Below are 18,510 nucleotides of genomic sequence, written 5' to 3' on the forward strand. Positions count from 1 at the left end.
TTATATATAGCCAGCAAAGGTATGCTTGGCACTCCATTGTGATCGACACTAGTAGGCTTTAAAATGGGAATTTCAGAATCTGAAAGCCTTTAATAGTCCCACAATGGGGAAATTTGCAATTTGACATTCACATAATTTATCATTTGATGTTTGTAGTGATTAATTTTAAATTACTGGTACCTTTATTCAAAAGAATCCAAAGTCTTCCATGAGAATAAAGCTCGATCCCCCTCTGAATGTCTGGCATGAATCAAATTGTAGCACGTTTTTTCGACAATTATGTCAAGTTGAAGTTGGATTTTTACATTTTTAAATTTGTCATTCTGAGTAAAAATATTTCTTTGAACAATGGCAGGTATGAGATGTTGCAGGACAATGTTGAAGGCTACAGGAAAGAGATCGCTTCCCTCAAAGAGAAGGAACAGAAAATGGCCTCTGACTCACAGAAACACGAGCAAACCATCAACACATTAAATGAGGATCTACGAGCTGCACAGGAAAAACTCTCACTCGCTGAGGTATGTTTTGAAAAACAAATTGTTGCGATGGACATTTGTAAAATATGTTAACTCTATTATTTCTTTTTAGGGTCTTTCTGAGAGTCTGCGTAAAGAGAGAGACATGTTAAAACTAGTTGAGTCAAGGTTGAATCAAGAGAAGGATATGATTATGAGTCAACAACAGAGTCAGAAGCTTTTGATGACCAACCTTCAGGCTATTCAGGTAAATTTAATTATCTCGACTCACTCCTTCAATGCCATGCATGCAAAACTATTGGTTCTCAAAATGAATGTTTTATAGGCTACGCTTCAGCGTTCAGATGCTGACACACGTCAGCGCCTTGACAGCCAGATTGAGAAGCAAGAGCGAGAGATCTCTCAGCTACAGAAGAGGTTGGAGCATGAGGTTGAACAGCGATATTTGCTGAGCAGAAATCAAGAAGTATGAAATGAATTTGAGCTCTTTTTCTGTTGTTGGCACATTTTTATTTACATCCAATTGATGGGACTTAACCTGTCAACTGTTGTTAATTAAACCTCCCTCTCCCACAGACCGCACGCTCAATTGTAGCACACTGAACAATTGAAGGTATCAAATGAATATTAATATATTTCTTCTTCCTCTGCTAAGATTCAAGTAATGGAAGCAAAACGGCAATTAGAGACACAGGTGGCTTTACACCAGAAGACTAAAGAGCTCCTGAATAATGCCGAGGTAGAAATCGACTCCCTCAGGGTACAGCAAGGTAGCATCGAACAACGTCACGTCCCGGGCTCCCCCTCCACACCCCACACTAGAGGTTGGAACAAAGATCCATATTGATTTATTATGAGTTGCGCCAAGTCGTGGTTATTCTGACCATTACCATTCTACTTGATATTCCAACTAAATCTAAGAAAATTAGCTGTTGTTTTTTTGTATCTTTCTTATTTCAAGTAGCCTTAATGTTTACTTGATTTTTAGGTGCATCTAGTTATAACTTCAAGTCGCTGATGTTATAGTAGACCCATTTAATAGTCACATTCAAAGAATATCGTTCAATTGTTCCATCTCTCAGGCTTGCAAGTTTCAAACCAAGAACGGGAGGATCTTCAGGGTCGTTTGGTGCAGGCTGAAACACGGGTAGAGCAGCTGGCAGAGAGCCTTAAAGCAACCGTTTCCAGTATGGAACAGTACCGAGCCATGGCTCAGAGTCTGGAAGAATCCCTAGAAAAAGAGAAACAGGTGAAGTACTCTTCTAATGAAACACAACTATGCACACATTTTGTTAACTTTATGTCAAAGGGCAGCATCATATTCTTATACACAAATCCCATCCTTGTTTTTAAAACGTTGGGGTTTTCTTTTTGGGTCATGTTTGTCACAAATGTGTAGGTCACGGAGCAGGCTCGTGCCTCCATTGAAACTCGTGTGAAGGAGGCTGATGAGCAACACCGCAGGCTTGGGGAGAAACTTCTGGATGCTGAGACAGAGAAACAGAATATGGAAGAACAAAATAAGCAGGCTCTGGTCTCCTTAAATGAGCAGGTCGTTCATTTCCATTTTATACTTTCCTGAGCTGTACATTTTTATGCATCCACGCCAAAATGGATTTGAAGAAAACAAAACAACTTTTCATCCAAACCCAATTAGATGGATGAGCTCAAAAGGAACCTGAGCAGCGCCCAAGCAGAACACCACATGGTGCTACAATGTTTGTCCGTTGCCGAATCCCAGCGGCTGCAGGCTTTACAAGACACCCAAGAGCAGGTAAAAAGCCACAATGTTCATTAATTTCACTGGAAGCCAGTTACCTACAGTTGGTTTTTTTTCATTGTATATTCCCCTCAGCATAGCATAGTGGGTATTTTTCAAATATTCTGAAAAATGTTTTCTTTCAAAATTTTAAGGCTAAACTGGCAGCTGAAGCACAAGACAAGTATGAGCAGGAGATGATGCTGCATGCTACAGATGTGAAGGCTATGCAGGATGCTAAGACTCAGGCGCTGCAAGCAGTTGAGCTCAGGCATCAACTGGAGGAGAGAGCCCAACGAGCCAGTGCAGAGCTAATGGAGGCCAAGATTTCCTGGGGAGAACAGGAAAACATCCTTAAGGTTGGCTTTTTAATGGAACATTTTTGTTGAAGGCCACACTGGATTATGTAAGGGTCCTATTTAATGTGCATGCTGATTAAATACATTGTATTCCATTTTATTATGTGATCGAAAAGGAGGAGATATCCAAGACAGAAAGTCGCTTTGAAGAGTTGCAGAGGCAGAACGGTCTCTTGCATGAACAGATTCAAACCATGAGTAGCAAGATGGCTGAGGAGTTGCAGCGTGCTGCAAACGAGAGTCCACTTAACACCTCCCTGACTGAAGATGGCAAATCTCAAGAACAAGTGCTTGAGATTCTCAGGTAGAACATATTCATGTGGTAAAAAAAGAAACCTAATTTCCACTGCTCCTGAAATATATGTTTAAACTTCATTTACTGAGTAGGGATGGGTACTTTTCAAATTTTAATTTGCATGAAAGCATATTATTACATCCCTTTCCCCGATTATGAAACAAATATCATTTATTTAGTATTGGTTAGTCATTTAAAAACCAACAACAAATGATCAGTTTCAGAGAGGGACTAATCCATTAACTATCCTTTTTGAATCTGGTTAATTGTTTTCCAAAGTAAAAGCAGATGTTTTCAAATGCCTTATTTGGTTTAAATATAAAGGATATAAGTCCTCTTTATGAACAAATCAGAACATAATTGTTGAGAGGCTGGAAATAGAGGATTTGGAAACTTTAAAATGAACAATTCCTCAAAACGCTTAATTGATTATTAAAAATAGCGATTGAGCAATATGATTACTTATTTAATGTATCGATAAATTTTGCTACCCACCGCTATTTTGGTGTTAGCTCAAGTGACCGCTGAAGAAATTCTATTGTTTTTATTATGTAAATATCCACGGAGCTGGTGACCGTTTTCTTTTTTCTACATCAATGTACCCAAAAAAACACATGCGAGATAATTGACGTTTGGTTCAGGCCACATGATAACCTGATTTGAATAAAATGAAAATGTAAAGGTATGATCAAACTACAAACTTTTTCCCATTATATATCATAGGTTTGTGCGTCGTGAAAAGGAGATTGCAGAGTCCCGTTTTGAGTTTGCTCAAGGGGAGAGTTTGCGTTACCGTTTAAGGGTTGAACACCTGGAGCAGGAGCTAAAAGAGGTGCAGGACACCCTGAGCGCTGCTCAGCAGAGGATGCAGGTATGTTTGTAGACTGAATGAACCCTCAGTTAATAGTAAGTTTATTTCGAAAACTAAGCCTATGACATTTTATTGCCTAACATATATAGCATGAGCTGAAGCTTAAACACCGTTCATTAACGAAACACAAGTACAGTGAGACCTCAACTTACGAACATCTTATCTTATTAACTTTTTGTCTTACGAACGTCAAATTTATGAAAATTAAACCTTATAATAAGCACTATTTTCATAATACACACCCACCACGGCTGGAACACCAAAGCACACGACCTTCGGATCTGGCGGAGTGATCTTCGGCGGAAGCACACGACCGAACAGCGCTCCAGCCGGTGCTACTTTCCACACCCCCTCTCTCTGAATTCACACGTCCATCGCCTCGAGGAGCTTTTTGCAGATAATTTTACTATTATGGGACCGGAAAATAAACACCACAGGCTCGTGTTCAGCCTCAGTTCAAATGTGGTGCGTTACTATGAATAAATTGAAGAAACTACCAGCCGTACACGTCTACTCCGCTCTGTTTATTTGTCATCCAAGACTTGGGGTGCGTTCAGGTTCGAGAATAGCGCACGACTTCTTATGACTCTAGGCTGTTTGGAAAGCATTGTCTAACGGAATGAGCAGGGACAAACACTTGCCAACGTTTCCGTGTTGCTACACTTGAACGCACCCCCTGTCAAGATGCGATAGAAGTGATTGTGATTGGCTAAAGGGTAGAGTCATGTGTCATGGTAAGCCAATCAGAGCTAGTGTTTTCACACACACCGGAACAGCGTGTCAATAGTCACGCTAAATTGTCACGTGCGAGTTGACAGCTGGGGCGGGGCCGCCGCTCGCGACACTTCAATTTCATTTCAACGAGTCGCTGTCACCTCACCAGTGTCATGATTACTACGGAAGTGTATCCTTGTGTCTTGTGCTGGCAAATCCAACAGTTTGCTTTGCACGAGGTGATTGTTAGATTCCGAACGCGAGTGTGCCATTTTATTCGCCCCGCCCGCCTTCTTTTGTCGCGTTTTATTTCACGTCCGTGGAATCATCGGACTCACGCCTTTTGTAGTAATAAAATCTCTGCCAGCACCTACTAGACTCGAAGTGAATGCAGATGACATCGAGGAGCTTGTTGCTGACCATAATGAGGTCATCAACACAGAGAATTTGATTTGCCTTCAAGAGGACAAGCAGAAGCAGGCCATTCAGCAGTTGATGTGCAGGCTTTTATTGAACAGTTCCATCCAGAAAAGGCTATGAGAATCATCAACATGGTGAATGATAATGTGATGCCTCAGTTTCGTAAGACCTTACAAGTCAAAAAGCAACAGGTGTCAATTAAGAGCCGTCAATGACCATCACAAATGTAAATAAAGTGACTTTATTATACAGTGCAGTGTATTTCTTTCATTACAATGCAATAGCACATTTAAGGTATGCTGTGTGTAGTTTTAAGGCTTATTTAGTTAAAAAGTATATTTTATGGAAACCCGGGAACGGATTATTCCCATTTTAATGGTTTCCTATGATAAAATCTTTTTTGAGATACACACTTTTCGCCTTACACACTCTGTCTAGGAACCAATTAAGTTCGTAAGTTGAGGTCTCACTGTATACCAATTGACTTCAACAAAACACATGATCAAATCTGAAATACTTGAATGTTAGGTAACGGCAAAGACCCTGGCCCAGCATGATGAGCTCATGAAAAAAACAGAAACTATGAGCATCCTAATGGAGACAAACAAGATGCTGCGAGAGGAGAAGGATAAACTGGAGAAAGAGCTGCAGCAAACCCTAGCAAAGGTAAATTGTGTGCGTGCGTGTTTGTGTGTTTGCGCAAGTCTGTTATTATAGTAATTTCTCAAGAATTACCTGTCATCAAATTTTATGATCGCCAATAGAAAGCGTTTTTTCCATTTTGTCTTCAAACATTGTAGTGTCCACTCTCAAAACGTCAATAATCTAATTTCTCTTTCAGGTGCAAAAATTGGAGTCTGAGGTTTTGCCACTGAAACAGACTAACACTGAGCTCAGTGAGAAGAGTGGGATGCTACAAATGGAGAAAAAAATACTGGACGATGAAATCAAACGGTGGAAAGCTAGAACACAGGTTAGTTGAAAGATTCACAATCTTTGTATCAGTTGTGCCATGCATAAAATGTGGTCAAAGGGCCATCCAACCACGGATAAGTACATCAACGTGCATAACATTGTTTTTAAGATGTTAAGCAGTGCAGCATATGTACAGTATGTATGTACTTCATTTAGCAGATCAAAACCATTTTTGGCCTCCAGTGGGCAGCTGTGGAGCTACGAATTCTGTCACCATTTACCTTCCGCCCCATTTTTATCGAGTAGAACTGTATTCTTTTGCTGCTGTACCCCACTAAACAGAATGTGAAGGACTGATCTCTTACTGGAAGTGTCTGAGGCATGCGCTTCAAAAAATAAGCAGATTTTTCTTTATTATTAGCCGTATTTTATCTATCTTTTTTTTAGCATTTGGTGAGTCAGCAAAAAGATTCAGATCCGGATGAGTACAAGCGTTTGCATTCAGAGAAGGAAGTGCACCTCAAACGTATCCAGCAGCTCATGGAGGAGAACAACAGGATTAAAGCAGAGGTTACGAGGTGAGAAATAGAAATTAAAATTGCTTTTGTAATTGTCACAGATGCTCATCTGGACAATTGAAAAGATTGTCTTTCACTCCCAGGCAGGAGGTACGATTGTTAAAGCAGCACTAACTAGTGCTCGCTTCTTAAACTGAAAACCCGAAGTTTTGCGGCTCTTGCGGGCCTTTATTAATAGTTTATGAAAATTACAAGTGACATATCAGAAAAATGCTCCCCTCTTCATTTACATACTATGCCCTTCAGTGTACGCCTGGAGGCCAAGTCACTTCCCTAGTACAAGCACCAACATCATCCCATGAACTGATCCATCTGTAACTTTTGCTCAATGACATTTTATTATTCTGGAGCGTATTCTGTCCTCCCTGTCTGCCTGAACTTTAATCTTTCTTCCTCGCTTATCTGTTAACAAGCACCTTGGCTCAATTCAACTTAAACTGACTTCTGATTTTCTGTGCCCTAATGTGTACCAGCTGTACAAACGCACATACAGTGGGGCCTCGGTTTACAAACACCTTGCCTTACGAACCTTTCGGTTTACGAACGTTACTTTATGAAAATTAAACCTTGGCATACGCACTATTTTCGCGATACACCCCCCCCCCCCCCCCCCCCCCCCCACCGCCACCATGGCTGGCGGAGTAATCTTCGGCGGAAAAACACAAAAGCACATGACCAAACAGCGTCCCAGCCGGCCTACCTTTCCACAACCCCTTTCTATGAGTGCACACGTCGATCGTCTTCAATGATACTTTTGCCGTTATGGGACCGAAAAAGATGCCACCACAGGCTCGTGTTCAGACGAAGAAGACAAAACAAAATAACAGTCGAGGAGAAGAAGGAGATCATTGAGAAACACGAACGAGGTGTGCGTTTGTGGCGTCACATGTGCACACCGCGGCTGTCGTGAATCTCAGCCTGACACATCTCCCACCCTCTGTGTCACTTCTCCGAGAGTAACTTTCTACGACCATTCTACAAATAAAGAGCCCGGTACGTCCACCATTGCTACCATCCTTCGCAAAAAGCTTGACACAAATGCGTTATTTAGTCAATGCTTTTACGTGACTAATGACACCGAAATTGTCACGTGTGAGTTGACAGCTGGGGCGTGGCCGCCGCTCCCGACCTCCGCCAGCCGAAGAAGACACAAAACAAAATAACAGTCGAGGAGAAGAAGGAGATCATTGAGAAACACGAAATAGGTGTGCGTGTTGATCCCCTAATCATCGATACTGGGACAACGAGTCGCTGTCATCTCACCAGTGACATGATTACGACGCCTCGTGCCTCGCTGTGTCTTGTGCTGGAAAGTCCAAGAGTTTGCTTTGCCCGAGGTGATTGTTAGCCGCGATCGCGTAAGTTTGTTGCTTTCCGGGATCGCGAGTGTGCCATTCTCTGCCAGCACCTACGGGACTCGAAGTGGATGCAGATGACATCGAGGAGCTTGTTGATGACCATAATGAGGTCCTCAACACAGAGGATTTGATTTGCCTTCAAGAGGACAAGCAGAAGCAGGCCATTCAGGAGTTGATGTGCAGGCTTTTATTGAACAGTTCCATCCAGAAAAGGCTATGAGAATCATCATGATGAATGATTATGTGATGCCTCAGTTTCGTAAGATCTTACAAGTCAGAAAGCAACAGGTGTCAATTAAGAGCCATCAACGACCATCACAAATGTAAATAGTGACTTTGTTATACAGTGCAGTGTATTTCTTTCATTACAATACAATAGCACATTTAAGGTATGTTGTCTGTAGTTTTAAGGCTTATTTAGTTGAAAATTATATTTTATGGACACCTGGGAACTGATTATTCTCATTTTAATGGTTTCCTGTGGGAAAAATTAGTTTGGGATACACACTTATCGCCTTACACACTCTGTCTGGGAACCATTTAAGTTCGTAAACCAAGGTCTCACTGTAATTGAGGTCGATCAAGAGTCTAACAAAATTAAACTTTTAAACATGATAACATTGTGTTTGTCTATTCTCCATCATAAAGCAGAGATTACAAAGTTGGAAATAGTAATTATAATTAGTTGTATTAAATTAGTAATTATCATTTCAATAATTTGGGTAGTACAGTGAAACACTACATACTGTTCAGCACGCGAAGTATCGCATATTCACTGATTTTTATGAATGTATTTATCCCTGTGCATGTGTGTGTCTCCCAAATTGAATTGAATTGAATGCTGATCACTAATTGTGACAGATTTTTACAGAATACATAACTGAATTCCTGTCACTTGGCGAAACACTGAAGGCAGCTGTATGTCGCGCACAAATAGATTTTTCTTCAGTGTGAATGTACCTGTGCATTTTGATTGGCAATAATGTTTGCATTGTGCAACAGCGATTCAAACTTTCAAACCAATGGACGAGACTTGTGAAATCTTGTGACAGAACCCTGTACACTGTGTGAGTAGTGTGACAGCCCGAACATCCTTTCATAACAAAGTTCTGTTTTATGAACATCTGTCTTTAGGACCAGCACTCTGACAGCATCACAGCAGAGCCAAATCCAAAACCTACTTGATAATTTGAGTAAGATAACAGATGAAAGAAACCTGCTCAAAGAAGAGGTCATCGCAAAGAGACTTGAAATTCAGGATAAGGTAGAGACGATTAGCCAGGTCAAAAAGCTTGGACGGCGCTACAAGACTCAGTATGATGATCTTAAAGTACAACATGACAAGGTAAATGACCCCAGCATTGTTCACTCCCCTGTTGGTTACACCAGGATTCAATCTTTTATTGTACACCTTCTAGATGGTAGCTGAGGCTTCAGGGCCATCAAAAGAAGAGGAGGCTCGGCAAGCATCAGTTCAGGAACTGCAAGGACTTAGAGACTCTCTGAGCCAAGCTGACACAAAAATTACAGACTTGGAGAGACAGCTGGAGAATATTAACAAGGTGAGCCAACTAATATGTTCTAACAGTCGATGGCTGTAACTCATTCAGTCATTTTCCATTTGTGAAGGTGGTTGCTGAGCGTGAAATTGAGGTGCACAATGCTCAGGAACAGTCATCCAGGCTGCAAACAGAGCTGGGCAGGCTCAAGCAGGCACTGCAGGAGAAAGAGGACACCCTGAAACAGCAAATGGCAGACAAGGTGGAAAAGACCAGGAAGGCTATAGTTTTTGCCAAGCAAAGGATCAGCCAGCTCACAGGTAACAGGGTATTTCTCCATTACTTACAATCATGTGCAGCATGATAATATTTTATTAATCAATGTTTGTATTTGTACAATACTCCAAGTGCTGAAAATTGTCTATTCTTTTGCATGAATATTTGTGTGCTTAACTAAAGTACATTTTAAAACTAGGCATCAAAGGCACCGGAACTTAGAAACTGCATGACAAAATTGAATAGTCAAAGGACAACTAACACACAAGTCTTTACAATGTTTTGTTCTCTCCATGACTGTCTCCAAGCTGCACCATTTTGTTTTTCTTTGTGTTAATTTGAATCTTAAATTTGCACTTTATGTCTAGGTGCCAAAGTAGAGCTGCAGAAGGAAAACGAGGAGCTGAAGCAGCGACTTGAGGAGCAAAAGCAGCTAATTGAGGAGTTAGAGGTGCGTTTAAGTGCTATGAAGTCGCAGTACGAGGGAAGGTTTAATCGGCAGGAGAGAGAACTGAGAGAGTTGCGAGGTCAGCAAGAGAGACAAGAGCAAAGAGATGAGCCTGCTGAAGCAGGTCCAAGCAAGGTTAGTCTCTGCTCCAAGTTGTTGTGTTTAAAACTATCTGTTCTCTTGAACAAGGAATCAAATAAGGCAGCGACCCTGTGTCTGTTACGGTTCTAGCCTCAGGAGCAGCAGAGAAGCACAGACCAGAGACAAATCACTCTTAAGTCTACTCCAGCTGCAGACAGGGGCAGGTATGATGTAAAACAATTATTCGGTCCAACAGGGTCATACAGGTGTGAACTGACATTCTTGTCCACTTTAACTGTCAGTGCCAGTAGCTCTGAGCCACCAACTGCCAACATAAAGCCAACACCTGTCGTCGCCACAGCCAGCAAGCAAGCCGTCAACCCTGGGAACAAACCCACTCCAAGGGCCAGCATCAGGCCCATGATCACCCCGGCCCCTGTGCCCACTCCAACCCCTACCGCTACTGTCATGCCCACAACACAGGTCGAGACCCAGGAAAGTAAGTCTTATGATAGCATGTAAAAAGATTGACCATTCTCAAAAAATGATTGCCGCCACTCCATGGACATCCAATATGTCAGTTATTTAGCACCAATTGCTCCAACTCATCCAAAATTCTTCAGCCCGGATCATCACTAGAACCCCCTCCTTTCACTACATCACCCCTGTCCTCCAGCAGCTCCACTGGCTCCCTGTTAAACATCGAATCAAATTCAAAATACTTCTGTTTACATTCAAAGCCATCCATAACCTTGCCCCTCCCTATCTTTCTGACCTGCTTCAAATCTCCGTTCCCTCTCAGTCCCTCAGATCCTCATCCTCCCTTCACCTATGTGCCCTCTGCCCCTCTCACCACGATGGGATGCAGACCTTTCAGCCGCTCTGCTCCCAAACTCTGGGATTCACTTCCACCCAACATCCGTAATATTGACTCCCTCCTTATTTTCAAGTCTTCTTTTCCTTTCGGCTTTTCCCTTCAAGGGGTCGCCACAGCAAATCAGTGTCCTCCATCTTTAGAGGTTTGATCTGCATGTTTGTTTTGGCCAAGCTTTTATGTCGGATGCCCTTCCTGACACAACCCTCTGTATTTATCCGGGCTTGGGACCGGCAAGTCCCACCTCAAAACCCATCTGTTTAAAATTGCTTTCAATGTCTAGTCCAATCTGCTATTTTATTATTTATCATTTTACTCATGGTTTTATTGTTATGTGCTTTGTTTTATTGTTTTTATTGTCAACTGTCCTTGGGTGTTTTGAAAGGCGCTTGAAATTAAATGTACAATAAAGTCTCGTTATATCGATATCGGATATATCGATAGTCCCGGTTATATCGATACTATTTATATGCACGCACTGAGAAAATTACATTCAAACAGGGTCGGATATATCGATAGTCCCGGTTATATCGCTATTTTTTCGGACTCCCTTGAATATCGATATAACGAGACTTTACTGTATTATTATTATTAATTGAGTTGAGTCTGAGGAATGTCAGCTGTGACTGTGCCATTCGTTGAATTTAATTTACCATACGTAAGACCTATCTTGTTCTGCAGCCATGCAGAATACAGAGGGTCTACCAGTGGAGCATGTGACCGTGTATGGGAGCGCCAGTGGTTCTGTACGCTCAGCAAGTCCCAACATTCAGACAACCATGCTGACTGTCCAGCAAGCCCAGACACAGGCCACAGCCTTTGTCCAGCCAACTCAACAGCAGAGCATTACCCATGCAGAGCCAGTCAATCAGGAGATGCCACCCGTGATAATTGAGGCAACGCAGAGCTCACAGGTGGAATGGCCTTCAACATCCTCCACCTCTGCCGTATTTGGAACTGGTGAGAAGAAATGGAATCTTCGACAAGTATATGAATGTAAAAGTACAATAGTGTAAAGCTGGTCGGTAATTCTGGTGCATTTCAGGCACTGGGGTTTTTACTCACTTCCAGCCATGCAATATGTTAATGATCTCATGATCTAAGATTTGTCCAAATAATAGCCATGCTTTGTCTAGTTTCAGCAACACCGGGGGCTTCCTCCTCATTGTCCAAAAGGCCCCGGGAAGACGATGAGAGTAGCAGCACTATGGTCACAGATAATGAGGCCTCTCAAGAGGACAGCTCCAGGGCTCCTATTTCAAAAAAGCTGCGCATTATCCAAAGAGTGGGTCCAGAGGTGGTTACACCCCTTGCACGTCGTTATTGATGCTTTATTTAGAATTGTATAAAAATCACTGGCATCATGTGGTTCTTTCAGGAAGAAGTGATGGCTGATGACAGCGCTGAGGCTGAGGGGGTGGTGCCGAGAGATAGTCAAGAGGGAATAGAAGCCAGTCAGGTATGCCAACTTACAACACACAGAATGAAAATCAGTAAAGGAGAGACACACTTTGGAGACACATCTTCATTGTAAAAATGTAATGTTGTAAAAATAATTGAATGTTTGGCCTTTTAGACTGAAGAGATTGCAGCACTGGATGAAGATGTTAGTGCAGCCTCTCAATCGACAACCATGCACCAAGAAGTCACTCTTGCACAGAGTGAAACTCCAGAGCAGCAGCTAGAAGTGATTGTCATAGTCACTGATACGGAGAGTGAGGAAAACCCAGAAGATGGGGATGAAGAGGAGGATGAGCAGGTAACAATTATAAACAAATGCATAATCGTGTGGTGGGATGCCTCTGAGTGGCAATTTCTTGTGCCCCCGACGCGGCTCAATGCCCACTAGCCGGTGGGGTCTCACAGCACTCACCCTGCCAAAACAGCGGAGAGTGGGAGTAGTCGCCCCACAACTTTCCTTAATCAATAATCAGTTGAGAGCCCTTCTGAGGCCTGCATTGGGTGTGAACCTCGTGAGGTACCAACGAGAGTCATACCTCGTGTGGGACCGGTGTTGGGGGCAAGTCAGTTAAAATATATCACAACAAAATACATTTGTGCAGCACCGATGCAAATGCGTGCCATGTGAACACCCCTTTTGTGTGGGGATTTTGTGTTTCTTTTACAGTACAAAAACATAATGGTAATTTCCAATAATTGCTGCATCGAATTAGTCAAACTCAAAATCTAAACCCTTTTATTTTCCTACGAGTACAAAAATTCGGAATAGCATACATCATGTTTGAAATTCAAGTAATATTTCCAAAACATTAAATGTTTTCTCCCCTGCAACACAAAGCCTAATTGGATTTATTGGTACAACAAAATTGGATTGACATGTTCAAGAGTGTTGTGATATTTCTTGCAGTACTTCAGAAGTTTCCGTTAATGTAGTAACACCAAATAATTGAAACTCACACAAAAAGAAGACAAGGCGTCTCTGTTGAGTTTACTTTCAAGGGGAATAGAAGGGACAAAGTCCAGCTTTTTCATCTATTCTAAACAATCTTCCGAACCCTTTGCCTTTTATTAACATCAATGACTGGCCTTGGTGAATAGTTTCTGATAATCAGGAAATTATTTTATCCTAATCAAAGTTTCCATGGCAACTTGGGCTTCACTGCCAGCATTTGACCGTCAGCTGGGTGACTGGCATCCAGTTGCTGAAGATTAGCTTGGTTCCAAGAGAGACATTCGGCTTCACTTCTCTCCTTCGGTCCTTCCTGAGTAGTAACAACTTCACAGCACAAATTAATAACTTCACACCAACATTGAATGTACAGTACAATTAATTGAATGATAAAGTGTGAACGTGAAAGATGTTTTTATTAAAATTTCTTATTAAAGCACAAGCTTTTCTTATCGCCAGCATAATCCATTATTGCAGGCATAAACATTCGTCTTTGCAAGTATGATCAATGTATTATAATAAGCAAAGGTATGATGACTAAAAACAATGAACTTAACAGTTTCTTATTACATACTTTAATTTGTTTCCAATGAGGGTTGGACTACCTCGATGGACACCATCACTAGGTCCAGATGATGCTTGCTTGAATTGCTTACGTTGGCTTCATCATTCCTGTCCCTAAATGAGTGGAAGAAAATGGATGGTTCAATCAATTTTTTAAGTAATCTTAAGAAATGTTAACATGGAACCTTTTTTACTTAATGAAATGATTCATCTTACAGGCGTGTTCATTTTTCTTGTGTTGATCATTATTACCGATACACAAATATTTGTTTAAATATAATTGCATTTAAAACTAAACTGATAAACAGTATCATTCAAATACTGTTCCATCAGTCCATGTACTGATTTGAGATCAATCCAGAGTGTGCCTCGCCTCTTACTGCAGGTCAGCTGAACCAGGTTCGGGTATGTACATGACCACGATGACCTTTATCTTCTGCAGGATTACGATGAAGGTGATGAGGAAGGAGATGAGGATGTGGAGGAAGAGGAGGAGGAAGATGATGGCGGCATAGAAGAAGACGGAGAGGAGAGTAACGAGGGGAGTCCTGAAGGCAATGAAGCCTATGAAGGAGATGACACAGAGGTTTGATTAGCATACTTATCAAGTGACTGTAAAGTGTCCTTCAGAGTTTTGAAAGGCGCTTATAAATGAAATGTATTATTATTATTATTATACTCAGCCACCACTTGTCTTTTCCGGTAGACTTGTTAACCTTTTGCTCTTTCCAGCTCAACTCAATTTTTCCACCCTTATCCCAGCCGAATCTTACATCTGTCATAAGCTGCTGTCTCAGTGTGCTTAATGGACTAGTTTAGTTTCCATTTTCTTTGGTCTTTAATGCATGTCCAACGTCTGGGATGAGTCAATGTCGCCACAGCGCCATTCTGCTGTCACCTGTAATATACTCCAGTGAGATTAGCCTGACCTTTAAAGGACAACCGACGTCTCTGGACAAGTTCCGTCCATAATTTGTAAAATGGCTTCAAATGACTTCTACTGGGCATATTTTAATAAGATTCCACAGCATATAGCTATATATTTTAAGACTCACGCTGAACATTCAGGAAGTCTTGTTTTTGAGTTGGTGACGAGTCTGTACCTGACGTCAGAAAAAGACCGCCTTCTCACCGTAAAAAAGACGCATTGTAGCGTCTTTCTATCACGTCAATGTATTTTGCTGTACTGTTTTTTTTTTTTAAACCATGTCTTACACCCAAAAGCCGCCAGCAGAGGGAGGCAAACTCCATGGAAGTAATATATCAGCCTGTGGAAACGGGGCTGATTCATTCCTCACCGGAGCTGGTCGCCATTTTGTGCCTCTTTTTTTTGGTGAGAGATTGTCCCCTAATGTTGCCTCAAAATGGCCCAAATAAATTCTTTAATCGAAACATGCAAACATGTATGCTTTGCTCATCAGGACTATTTGAATCATATCCATAACTGGATGTGTAACAAGAAAGCATATTCTCCGAATCTGAAGCCATTGTTTTGATTCACAAGCAATGCAAGACGTCTTGGTGTGACGTCACGAAATGGGGGCGGGACTTTCTGAAAACGCCCAATTCGCAGGTCAATTTTTTTGCAGATTTTGGACACTTTAAGTCATTTTTATTGGTGTTTTGCATTTGACTAAAAATATCATACTGCATGTTTTGGGTATTTTAGATGCTATAAAACGTTTTTCTGGTGTCAGTTAAAAAACAAAAAAGTGATGTTGGTTGTCCTTTAAACTCCTACCCATTGTGTTTTTCTGTGGTTGTTATAGAATCAAATCTTGACTACTAACAATCTGTGCTGAAAGAAAAACCCTTGCCAGCTAGCTCGAATTGACTAAAGCAGGCACTAAATTGGAATGACTTGGTAAACTGTATCACTGAGATATGTACCTCACTGTGCATGTGCCGCATGCTATACAATACATAGGGATTTATATAGCGCTATGGTTAAAAGTAATACAATGTGGTGGTTTCTTCTAACAGAGAAGAGGAGGGGTTCTACCTCTGACAGTTTTAACATTGCTAGTCTATCAGGTGACTGTTGGCTACGTACCTCAGTTACTGAATGCTATTTTGGTTCAAAAGCTGTTAACTCGTCCATCCTTTTACCAAATGTGACCCAAAAAGTGACTATTAATGCACAAATTACCTTGACCTTTGGACACCCTAAGAAAAAGCAACACAACAGGTCTTTTTGTCCTTTTTAAATCACCATTGACATTTATGAGTCATATTTGAGAGTTCCCTGACCTCAGTTTTATTTTTTAACTTTCTTGCCCGTTCTCTAAAGGTCCCATAATTCTGCTGTTTCACAGCCTACATTGTAGAAGTGGAAAATAATGTTTCATTTTCGGATTATGTGTTCATGGGGTCATATGGGTTACCATCTATATCATGCTTTTCTTTTCTAGATGTTTTCTGTCCATTTCTATAATGTTGTTACCTTACGGGTTCAAAGTTTAATGTTGTTGGAACTTCTGTTTGCTTATGGGGTTTTCTTATAATGCTTTTGGTTTTTTGGGTTTCCTGTCCCTTCCCAGCGAGCTGACGCAACCGACCCAGGGACAGAAACAGAAGAGAGTTTGGGGGCGTCAGACTCCACCCAGAGGCCAGCAGATTCCCAGACGGCCAGCTGTAAGATCCAGGAAATGTTATTAATTCACACGTCTAACTCCACCTTGGACTCGCCCGGTGTACTCACAACCTGTCCCGTCATCTCATTAGTTATCAAATGCTTCACTATGACTTGAAGACTTGTAATGTTGTTGTCTGTCTGAGGTCCAAGGTGGCAAAAACTGTGCTCCTTTCCAGATTTGAGGTCCTCTCACCAGTGTTCCTACTTTAAAAATGTCTAATATGATGATAGGGGGAGTCTTTATCATAATAAGACTACTGTAATATACCACAATGAAAAACAATTGCCACTCCACTGACATGGTAACGTCTCCATTTGTTTTAGTTGAGGCCACAACAATGGAGGCCTTTTCTACTGAACAACCTATCACAAGCTCTGGTATACGGATGCCCCAATCACCAAGAAGACCAACACATTCCCTACCACCTACTCAGGTATGTCGCACAGAACATGTGACAAAGTCTACCAACAAACTATGTAGGACTAACTAGTTTAAAAATATCCTCTTTAACTCATTCACTGCCATTCCTGAATTTATTCGGGAATTGAAAAAGATGACGTGGAGCGCCACTCCCGAATTTGTTCGGGTTTTCATTTTTCTTGCCGGGTTGCTGATAAAGCGCTGGTATGCATTTTTCCCCCTTCCACCAGGGGGCATCATTTCCCTTTTTCCATGTTCACGCTTTGTTACAGTTTCAGCTTTTGTTAAAACGCGAAATAAACCGCCTTCATGAAGGCGGAAGTACACGCTGAAACATGTCAGGTAATTGAAGCAACTGCAACGGCACTGTCTCTAATAAAAGAATCAGTTATAAACTATAGATCAGATGACATTTTCTTCACCAGCTTGTGGTGAAGGACATCACATTGTTTTTGAACCCCCAAGAAATCACATTTATTTTACCATTCAGTGTAAGTGTAAAAATACACCATTATTTGTATTAGATGTCCCAGCGCATCCCTGCTCGTCGCCAGTCGATTGGCAGGGTCCCTCAGCTCTCTGGCGTCCCCAGCAGTGCTGTAAGTCACATTTGTCAGATATGATTCATGTGTCAAAGCCATTTGTGCACACAATGCGACATAATAAAATGTGACATTATTTTATCTACCCGGTTTTCTTTGTAGCAACACCTCATTGATGAAGAAGATAGGATGGTACCGAGCGCTCCAACGTTATTAGTGCCTCACCGCTCCGATAGTTTTGACCAAGCTGTTCAGTAAGTCTCACACATGCACACCTTTTAATTCTTGGAACGGTAAGTCATTCAGAAACTGAAATGTAACACTTTATTCAACTAAACCTTGGAGGAGGAAGGGAGGAAGTTACTGTTTGGAAGGAGAGTCACCATCCATAACGACTGTCCCCTGCTAGCTGCTTTTCATTCATCCAAATCAACAGAAGTTTTCCCACCTCTTCTATTGCCTGAGACCGTTGCTTAGACAACACCACAGAAACACCATTAGCCACACATAGCAATGGTCGACTTACATATTGGTACTTAGACACGAAGTCACACAAACGCACACCTCGTTCGTGTTTTTCGCTGAGCTCCGTTTTCTGCTCGACCGTAATTTTCTTTTGTGTCCTCTTCGGCTTAACACTACCCTGGTGGAGTCTTTTTCGGTCCCAAAAGAGCAAAAGTATCCACTCAATAACAAACCACGTTTGCACCGAGTGCACTGAAAGAAAGTGGGTGTGGAAAACCAGTCCGCCAGCCACAGTGGCGCTGTTCGACCTTGTGGTTTGGTGTTCTTCCGCCGAAAACTAGTCCGCCGGCCTATGTGGTGCTGTGTGTTTTCCGAAAACTAGTTTGTATGCCAAGATTATATTCTCGCTAATTTAATGTTCGTAAGGCGAAAAGTTCGTAAGATAAAGCGTTCGTAAACCGAGGTATCACTGTACTGGTTTTTAAATGTTATCTGTGTGGTGTGTCTCATCTCCAATTGGAAATTACTCCTTGTCCTTGAAATGTTCACT

General features: G+C 41.6%; 1 protein-coding gene across 3 annotated transcripts in view; it reads left to right on the forward strand.

Moving 5' to 3' along the window:
- tprb (translocated promoter region b, nuclear basket protein) overlaps window positions 1-18,510 on the forward strand; it is a 34,690-nt gene that overhangs the window by 10,551 nt on the left and 5,629 nt on the right. For 2 of the 3 annotated variants that reach the window (XM_089000251.1, XM_089000252.1), the window contains exons 18-45: window positions 356-518; window positions 589-723; window positions 802-942; window positions 1,132-1,300; window positions 1,559-1,725; window positions 1,876-2,028; window positions 2,134-2,250; window positions 2,391-2,594; window positions 2,711-2,898; window positions 3,613-3,760; window positions 5,423-5,560; window positions 5,736-5,867; window positions 6,257-6,387; window positions 8,880-9,090; window positions 9,164-9,307; window positions 9,375-9,564; window positions 9,889-10,103; window positions 10,200-10,273; window positions 10,352-10,548; window positions 11,605-11,883; window positions 12,060-12,220; window positions 12,302-12,382; window positions 12,500-12,682; window positions 14,340-14,483; window positions 16,438-16,531; window positions 16,857-16,966; window positions 17,478-17,552; window positions 17,658-17,749. In XM_089000251.1, coding sequence (XP_088856377.1) covers window positions 356-518; window positions 589-723; window positions 802-942; window positions 1,132-1,300; window positions 1,559-1,725; window positions 1,876-2,028; window positions 2,134-2,250; window positions 2,391-2,594; window positions 2,711-2,898; window positions 3,613-3,760; window positions 5,423-5,560; window positions 5,736-5,867; window positions 6,257-6,387; window positions 8,880-9,090; window positions 9,164-9,307; window positions 9,375-9,564; window positions 9,889-10,103; window positions 10,200-10,273; window positions 10,352-10,548; window positions 11,605-11,883; window positions 12,060-12,220; window positions 12,302-12,382; window positions 12,500-12,682; window positions 14,340-14,483; window positions 16,438-16,531; window positions 16,857-16,966; window positions 17,478-17,552; window positions 17,658-17,749 — 4,236 coding nt within the window. The remainder of the gene's footprint in view (window positions 1-355; window positions 519-588; window positions 724-801; window positions 943-1,131; window positions 1,301-1,558; window positions 1,726-1,875; window positions 2,029-2,133; window positions 2,251-2,390; window positions 2,595-2,710; window positions 2,899-3,612; window positions 3,761-5,422; window positions 5,561-5,735; window positions 5,868-6,256; window positions 6,388-8,879; window positions 9,091-9,163; window positions 9,308-9,374; window positions 9,565-9,888; window positions 10,104-10,199; window positions 10,274-10,351; window positions 10,549-11,604; window positions 11,884-12,059; window positions 12,221-12,301; window positions 12,383-12,499; window positions 12,683-14,339; window positions 14,484-16,437; window positions 16,532-16,856; window positions 16,967-17,477; window positions 17,553-17,657; window positions 17,750-18,510) is intronic. The other variant, XM_089000253.1, reaches the window with a different exon arrangement.

This window comes from Hippocampus bargibanti, linkage group LG07 (genome assembly GCF_051943395.1).
Source record: "Hippocampus bargibanti isolate YZ-2025 linkage group LG07, ASM5194339v1, whole genome shotgun sequence".
NCBI lineage: Eukaryota > Metazoa > Chordata > Actinopteri > Syngnathiformes > Syngnathidae > Hippocampus > Hippocampus bargibanti.